This window comes from Adiantum capillus-veneris, chromosome 16 (genome assembly GCF_014529385.1).
Source record: "Adiantum capillus-veneris isolate H3 chromosome 16, ASM1452938v2, whole genome shotgun sequence".
Taxonomy (NCBI): domain Eukaryota; kingdom Viridiplantae; phylum Streptophyta; class Polypodiopsida; order Polypodiales; family Pteridaceae; genus Adiantum; species Adiantum capillus-veneris.
The window spans coordinates 30263366-30272011 of record NC_140946.1 but is presented as its reverse complement, the minus strand read 5'-3'; the positions used below and the strand labels follow the sequence as shown (position 1 = coordinate 30272011).

Below are 8646 nucleotides of genomic sequence, written 5' to 3'. Positions count from 1 at the left end.
GTTGAATGTGGGGCACACTTTTGGGAAGTGTGCTGCAGGGGTATGTGGTTGCTGAAAGAGAGCTATCCTTTTTTTGAGAACATAGAAAAATTGGGTACAATGCTCTAAAAGGATTAAAAGGCACTCGTTTATTGATTGCCGAGCATGATGTTTATTGTGCAGGCTTTTAATGAGATTGTTGCAGATCTTGGACGTAATGGAGGAAAGGGTAGCCTGAATGATTTTTCCGAGAAGGTTTGAAGGCAACGTGGGCGTGAGCCAGTCTGAGTAATAATTTCTGTGATAGACGTGACATCACGGCCATGGGCAAGTCATGAGACGCTCTCACCCCTCACATTTAAAAATCGCCTTTCTTTTGGAAATAAAGTGATTCATTATTTAGCCTATGGGGGGGCGCTCTAAGTGTGTCTCTCAAATGGGCCCTTTACCTATATAGGTGAGGGCCCTGCGTAAAGGTTTAACTTTATGACTCAAGCTTCTAGCCTAGTCTACTACGTGAGAGAATCAGAAAAGAGAAGCAGGCTGCAGCATTGCAATTGGCGAACACGCACCTCCGACACCCCCGCCTTTTGATTGGTGACCAATATGAAGCTTCGACACAGAGACTTTACCCTTGATGGTCCAGGTGTTGTCAAGGTAATAATGGCAGCGTACTAGCCAGTCTGTAGTTCCGTTAATGGTTTATGATATTTTCCCATACAGCTTACACCGGAGAATCCCGAAGATTTATGGTTTAGTTACAACCTGATAGCAAAAGGGGATCGCCTTTCTGCTGCCACCATTAGGTAAGGCTTTCTAACCTAATGAATTTGTCATACGTATCTCCTTTTCTTGCCATAACAACTGCAACTTTCAGAAAAGTGCAGAAAGAGACTTCTTCTGGGAGTAAAGAAGCCCAGCGTGTGCACACAAGGCTCGAAATTGCAGTTGAGGTATTTGATTGTTTTTTTCCTGATTTCAAGGTCACAACTACAATTTTCAATAATATGAACACAAAAGATTTCATGCATACATAGACCACATTTTGCTGTAGGTTTTCTGTAAAAAGCCTTGAAGTTATCATTGCCAATCATGTTGTGTCATAGGCCATCGATTACGACAATGTGGCTAATGTTTTGCGGATTCGTGGTAAAAATGTGGGCGAAAATGAGCATGTCAAGGTGAGAATTGAGTAAACATCTAAACTTTTTTGTTTTTTTTGTTTTTGGGTTGTTTGCAACTTTTTAACATCTTTTCTTTTCAAATTTGAAGCTAGGAGCTTACCATACTTTGGAAATTGATCAACAAAGGCCCTTTACGTTAGCCAAGGTATGTGAAGGCTTTAACTTTAGAGAGCAAAGATGCTTTTGTGAATGATTGTATGGAATGCGACGATGAAAGCCTTATGCAGGTGCATTTTCATTTGTAATGGTAGCCTACAGGACTTTGAGACCACCTTTGCAAGTAAAAGTAAAACATTCCAACATTTATAGTGTGTTGAACTCCACTCAATTTAAGCATAGTCACAAAGTGACGCAGTTTCGAGTAGATCTTTGGAGCCAGTGCTGATGCTTTGTCTCCCACTCCACACGAGCTCCTCCTCTGCTTCCACGTGGCCCAAGATCAAACACTATAGACATTTGATATCATGCTAGAATAGCACTATGCGAAAGCATAGATGCGACATACTCGCGGCGAGAGAGAGAGATGAAATGAAATGTTATATTAAATGTCTTCAAAAGGCCAAAATGACGTATGAGTCCAAACTAATACAATCGTAGTGAATCTAATACAATGTATGGGTACAAAATAAAACGAAGTAAAATAAAAGCTAAAATGAACATCAGTGTCCGAGGTTGTATTGCATCGGTCGCTGAAGAGCATCGTCAATGTCTGTCTCTGTAAATAGTCGTACTGGACATCTCCTATGTCGTTCTAGAATAGTCCTTATCCTTTGATGTAGCCTTCGTTGATGTCGTGGTGGCGCTCATAGACGAGGGCGTCTAGCTTTCTCAAGCTCAATGACTTTGTCAGTCAATATACCTTTGGTAAATGTAGGCTCTAAAGTCTGCTGTGAAGCTTGCTCATCTTCACAGCATGCTCATCTGACTGCCGAGTTTTTGCTCTAAAGAAGTCAGCGATCTCCCTTTGTGAATGTCTCCCACTGTTTAATCCCCTCAAGAGACTCTCCTTGTGTCTATGCAGCTCTAGCAAAAACAACCCGAGGCATCTCCGATCCTGATATCTCATGACTCTAGCCACTGGTCCAAAGCCCTCTGAATAGACAGTGAAAGCGGCCTCATATCTCATAGTATGCTGGACAATGACATATGTGATGTAACTCTGTCTTTGTCTCTATATGACACAACTGGCAAATCCTGGCCTCTGCTAGTACTCTCCTAAATCTGCTAGTCTAAATCTCTAGCTGATGCGATGATGTGTACAAGAAGAGTTTGATCAAGAAAGAAATATTCAAACAGGGGCACTGACAGTGGCAATTTAGGGCCACCAATTGTATAAAGGGGCATCCAGCTCGGACATCTTCTCTATCTCTCCCTTCACTCTCAAGTATAGTTCAATTGTTTCAAGTTGTTTGAAGTGATGAAGTGTTCCAGAGTTTTGCAGATTGTAGTTGTCTTTGTGTTTTCGTCCAGTCCCTTATTGGGAAATGATCGCATGAGCCTTGTTTGTCGGAGGATTTTCTTGTGACATTAGAGCGGCTTGATCATGGTACCAAAAAAGGATGTTGTGCAGAGTCTCGTGGAGACGACTGATGGCAATTCGAGCATTTGAGGAGGTCTACTCATGATACACAGTTGCAAGAGTTAATTGACAGGAAGATTCTGGTATTAGTAGAGTTTTCCAGACAAGTTTGATCAGTCGAAGGCTCCCAACTTCCGTACACTCTCTTCCAAAGGAGTTGGAGAAATCTTAAGCAGTACTAACGCTCATTGGAGCAACTAAATCCTAGGATCTCTTCTTTCATTTTCTTAAATTGTACTTGGGAGGTACTCGGATATATTTGAAGTGTGACTAATGCTTGGGAGATTTGGACACAATTGGAAGTATAAGAGTGGGGCCACTCTCTGGTAGAGACGCAGAGTTGCAGAGAGGTTGACCTTTGTGATCAACAATCAAGAAAGAAATACTGAAAAAGGCGCCAGTCTCCCTAAAAGCATTGATTCCCAAAGCTATGACCCCAAAAGCTTTTGGCTCTAAAAGCATGACCAAAATTGGCGCTAAAATCCTTGGCTATCCATATGTTACCACGTTGGCAAATCTCTGCGATTTTTTCCCAGCATACCACATCACCAGCAGTCCGCATTTTGCCCTGTCTTATCCAGCCAGCTTCTTTAAACTCCGTACGCTTTTCCTTTAGGGTTTTTTAAAGCCCCCTAGCTTGTATCCCAAGTTGGTTGGGTTAGAGTTTTTAAACCCTAACCCCTTTATTGTCTACCGTTGCCACGTCACCAACTTATGACATACCACCCTCCTCGATTATGTTTGCAAACAGACAAAGGGCATAAACTAGCTCAATAGACACTGACTCTATGTACCCATGCACCAAACAGCACACATCAAGCACTTGCACAAAGACATTTGTCATTGACATAATTACAACATATTTGTGTGTAGGGTCCCAGTTACAAATCATGATCGTTGTAACATATTTAGCAATCACATCTAGACCATGCTGCTCTTTTCATGAATGTCTTGATCCACTAAATCTTGTTGCTATCAAATTCATATCCTTTCTCACATTTCAAGTAGACATGAAATGACTGTTCTTGTGCAAGAGAAGGTATGCAAGTGTGACTTGCCTGGACATGCACATCCTGCTAGAGGCTCACAAAGGTGCCAGGCTCAGTCCTAAGCTAAGACTGACGCTAGACTATGGCAGAAGCGTAGCCACGTGGCGCAAGTGAAGTGTGCACGTGACATCCATCTCATCTCTCCGGGAAAACAAGAGCGAAATGCTGCAGTCATTTCGTCTATCAAACATGCACTCAAACACTACTCACATGAGAAAGCACATGTAACATATTCATTTTAAAAACTCCCAGTTCAAATCATAGTTACCGGGGAACGCGTTCCGCAGGCCCTAGAAGGCCGGAACGCCGTTCCCTCCCCCTCTGCCAAGCTGGAACGCCCCGGAACGTTTTGCCGTTCCGGGTGACCACCTGATACCGGAACGGCCGGCCGGAACGGCCCAAAACGGCCAACTCTCAAAAATGGGAAGAAATAGGCAATTTTTTGCAAATTTGCAATGAACATTAGGTGTTTTTTTAGTGTGCAAGGACTCAAAAATTAAAATGCACCCCCTCACACCCATTCCCTTCTCAAGCATTATTTGGGTGTTTTTTATGCCTCCCGTTCCGCGCCGTTCCCGTTCCGGACCCCTGGCCGTTCCCCCGTTCCGCGAGGGTCCCCGTCGCCGTTCTCGTTCCGCGTTCCGGGTAACTCTGGTTCAAATACTTCTTTTATAAAGTCATCCAGCAGAATACTGTCAGCCCCATCACTATCCCTGAAATCCAAAGCAAGTCTTGGAATAGTTGAAGCTAGACCAAAAGCGTCAAGGTAAAGTTCCAAATTTGAGGAGTATCTGATAGATCCTCCTCCTCCATCCACTTCGCATCCAATGCCAGATAGTTCTTGACTGAGCACCGCCGTTCACTTACCTTTCACTTTCCTTTACTAGTATAATAGACTTGGATACTCCAAGTGGAGAATCTACCACGACACCACAAGAATTCACTTCAAAACAGTTCACAGTTCACAATTGATCCGACACTGGCCCGGCGGAGTTCCGTGCCTAGAGATATTGGCCCCAAAGACTGGAGCCCCTTTCGGTATTTCTTTTTTGTATTAATCTGCTGCAAAGGTACAAGTGAGTGGGAGGCTCTCACACTCAAGACCCTGCAGATGCTATGAGAAGTGGGAAGCTTGCCCACTTATTTAAAGGGTTTACAAGGGATGCCAAAAGTAGAGCCCCAAGAGCTGAGAATTTAAAAAGCATATTCTCTCACAAGCCTTGGGAAGAAATAAAACAAAGCTTTAAATAAATAAAGCTCCCTCTCTCTCAAGCATGGCGTAGATTCTACATAGCCAAAAGCTGCCAACGAATTTTCTGTATAAAGAGGACATCTGTACAGCCTGCCACGTGTCAGCAGTTCCGCGTTTTCTTGGGGCTGCCATACAGCCTTGCTACGTTAGCATTTCAGCGTCTGTACAGGGCAGCGACGTCATCCAGGAGTCCTTGACGGAGGGTGTGTGTGTACTGGGCAGCCACGCCACTGAGTTGTGACATACTGTCACGTGACACATCCAACCCTATGTGTCCATGGACAAGCTACAGCATGATCAGGGTTCAGTCAGCCTAGATTAGAGGTGATCTAGCACTTTTGTGAGTCTATTCGTAGACCGTGCATGCCCAATCACTCAGTATAGATGCATATCCTCTGGTTGCACACAGCATGATCATCAGTATTCCCATCATAATCCATTAGAATCAGTTAGGGGATTTTTCAAGTGCATTTAGCCTATTTTCCCTATTTTTGACATTTTTCACTTATTAATTTAAGTGACTTCCCAACAAAAGTAGGTAGGGCAATTTTGCTAAGTTTGTATATAAGCAAACCCAAGTTAGCACTCAATGGCAGAAGAGGCAGCAGGAGCTCCCCGCTCAACAGGCACCTTCTAAGCAAGAACCATCAAGGACTCCTTGCCTTGGCGATTTCCCTCTCCCTTGCCTTGGCGTTTCCTCCAAGCCCTAGCGTTTCCGTTTCCAACAGATTTCCACCGCAAGCATGCCTCACAGCCTCTAGCGTTTTGCATCCAGATTCCATCGCTAGAAGAAGTACCAGCCTTGCTAGCGTTTTTGGTTCCCAGCCTTGCTAGCGTTTTTGGATTTCAGCCTAGCTTTGCAGGGTTTGCATTACCATCAGAAGGCTGCAGATACTCAACGTTTTTCAGCCTGAAAACAGGAGACCAAATCAGCGTTGTCAGCCCTCAAAAACAGCAGATAGTTCAGTGTTTTCAGCATTACGTACAGTAGCAGAATCAGTCCCAGATTTTCAGCCATAGCGTTTTTATGGACAGCAGATAGAAGACCGCAGATTTCAGCCCTTAAGTCGTCATCGCCATCCGCGTTGTCGTCACCGAGACATAGTCCCAAGTTGCATCAGTTCCATGCATCATCATTGTACCACTTTGTGCAATCAATAGTAGACCACTCTCGCCGACGAGAGTGGGGCCTTCGGGAGGAGGTTTTTACAACGTCTCTGGTGTCGTATCTCTCTTCTCTCTCTATCTCTCAGTTTCATACACTTGCACGCACAGTGTCCACTCACTTTGTTTGTGATCATAGCACTCTCTCATTAAGAACGGAAGGCTATACCTTCCATAAGAACAAAAGGAACCTTGAGCATAGTTCGGAGCACTTATCTTGAGCAAAGCGCAAACATTCATTCCGCGGCACCTTACATTGGTATCAGAGCTTTGGCAGTGTTCTGTATCACTCAAGGAAAGAACCACAAGAACCACAAGAATTTGTTTTTGCTTGTTGCAGTCGCACGAACCCAAGTTCGCTTTGGCGTGTCGATTCCTAATCGTGTTTTTTAAAGAGTGACAGGAATCCCAAGAAAGAAGGGCTTGTCCAGCCTCCCCTTGTGTCTCTTTTCACTCATTGAGAGCGGACTGTGCACTTAGCGGCTGGCCAATCGACGTGAGGTGGGAAAAAGCAACCTTGGTGTGAGCGCAAGGCCGCCAAGAGGTGCGCCCGCGGAAAAGAGTAGAACTCGGGTGAAGAGAAGATCCTTCTCAAACGCGATTTGCAAGCAAAAGAAAACCTCAAGAACCTCAAGAACCGCAAGCCCCTCAAGAACCCAAGTTCCTCGTGAACTTAAGAACCAAAGATCATAGTGCATGGTCGTCACCCGAAGCGGAATGGATACTTCGCATACAGGTGATGAGCATGAGAGAGGCGACGAAGGATTCTCTTCACCAGGAGATTTTTCCAACCCTCCCCCTTTCCATCTACGCCACGAGTTGGACCCACGTCTATGGAGGCGATGGTCAAGTCGATGTTGGACATGATGGCACAACAATAAGAAACGAATCGAGTTGCGTTGGCACAACTCGCAAGCAAAGCAGAACAACAAGAAGCTAAGGACCGCGAGCGCGACGAAAGAAACGAAAGAATTGCCGCACAACAAGAAGCAAATCGCATTGCTTTAGAACGCGAATGCGACGCACGAAAAGAAAGAAAAGAACTAAGAAAGGAGGAAGCGGCAGCACGAAGCGCGGCCTTGGAGATCGAGCGAGAGGCTCAAAGACAACTACGAACTCAAGAATTGGTTCGACAGGTACTTGCCTCAAAATCCGAACCACCCAAGGATCGTGGGAGTTCATCAAGTGGCACAAGCAACGATGCGGATTCCAACCATCCAGTCACAGAGAAGTTGACTTTCAGTAAGTATGACGGTAAGATGGATGCTACGATTATTCATTCTTGGTTGCATCAATTTAATGCTTATTTTGCGACAACTAAGAAAACAGGAAATAGCAAAGTTTTGATGGCAGCTATGTACCTTGCCGGTGATGCCATTAATTGGTACCACACATGGCAAGAGACACAGTTAGCCGCACCTAGAGGAAGCCGACGAACTCACCCCCCTTTCCTTCAATTGGGTTGATTTCCAAGACAAGCTCAAGCGCGGTTTATGCCACCTTAGTACCTCGGACGATTGAAGGACGATTGGCGCGCTCTCAAGCAAAATGGTATGCCGGTTATGTCTTTTTCTAATCGTGTTTTGCAGCTAGGTACCCAATTACGCAAGTCGGATGATGAACGCAAAGAGGCATTCCTTTTTGGATTGGACGAGTATATCAAGTACGATGTCAAGGTACTCGATCCAATCGATCTCAACAAGGCGGTAGCGATTGCTCTCGCACAGGATATGAAGCACAACAAGGGAAAGCCTAAGGAGAACAAGACGTCCATAAGTACCTCGCAGACTTCTCAGAACCCTCAAAACGGTAAGAACGGTAAGAATGGTAAGAATGGTAACTCTTCTAACCAATCTTCCAACAGTCTCTCAGAAAAGAATTCTTCCAATGAATTTAAGGGTAAGGCTACCACAATTGCTAAACCTAAGCTTACTCCAAATGAAAAGGTAGCACAAAGAATTGTAGGAGGATACATCACGTCGGAAGAGCAAAGCACTTATTCTAAGGAAGGTCGTTGTTTTCATTGTCACATTAAGGGTCACATAAAAAGAACATGTCCTAAGCTTGAATCGAATGAATCTAAAGAATCCACAGAACCCACTTCCTCTGTCAATGCAATTAATGATAACACGAGTGTGCCCCAAGTTTCTCATGACCCTCCCATTGATGATTCTCTCATTAAATGTTATGGTCGTACGTCGGGGCAACGTTTTGTCATATTGTTTGACCCAGTTAGTATGCATGATGTGATCAGTCCGTCTCTTGTTCAGAGAGCTCGCGTAGAAGTTAGTCAGAGATCTCCTATCGAGGTCTCTGGCTTTCTTCCCAGTATGGACGCTCTCATCACGGAGGAGTGCCTTGATGTGTTGTTTGCAATTCAAAAAGCTGTCTTCACTAGAAGATTTGTTGTTTCTCCTCTCTCAGGATGTGATATGATTT

General features: G+C 44.5%; 1 protein-coding gene across 1 annotated transcript in view; it reads left to right on the top strand.

Annotated features, from left to right (window-relative positions):
• Positions 1-423: 423 nt before the first annotated feature.
• The window catches only part of LOC147438794 (protein PELOTA 1-like), a 31428-nt gene continuing 23205 nt past the window's right edge, over positions 424-8646 (top strand). Inside the window, exons 1-5 of the mRNA XM_086484765.1 lie at positions 424-636; positions 703-785; positions 857-932; positions 1086-1160; positions 1252-1308. Coding sequence (XP_086340891.1) covers positions 586-636; positions 703-785; positions 857-932; positions 1086-1160; positions 1252-1308 — 342 coding nt within the window. The 5' untranslated portion in view covers positions 424-585. The remainder of the gene's footprint in view (positions 637-702; positions 786-856; positions 933-1085; positions 1161-1251; positions 1309-8646) is intronic.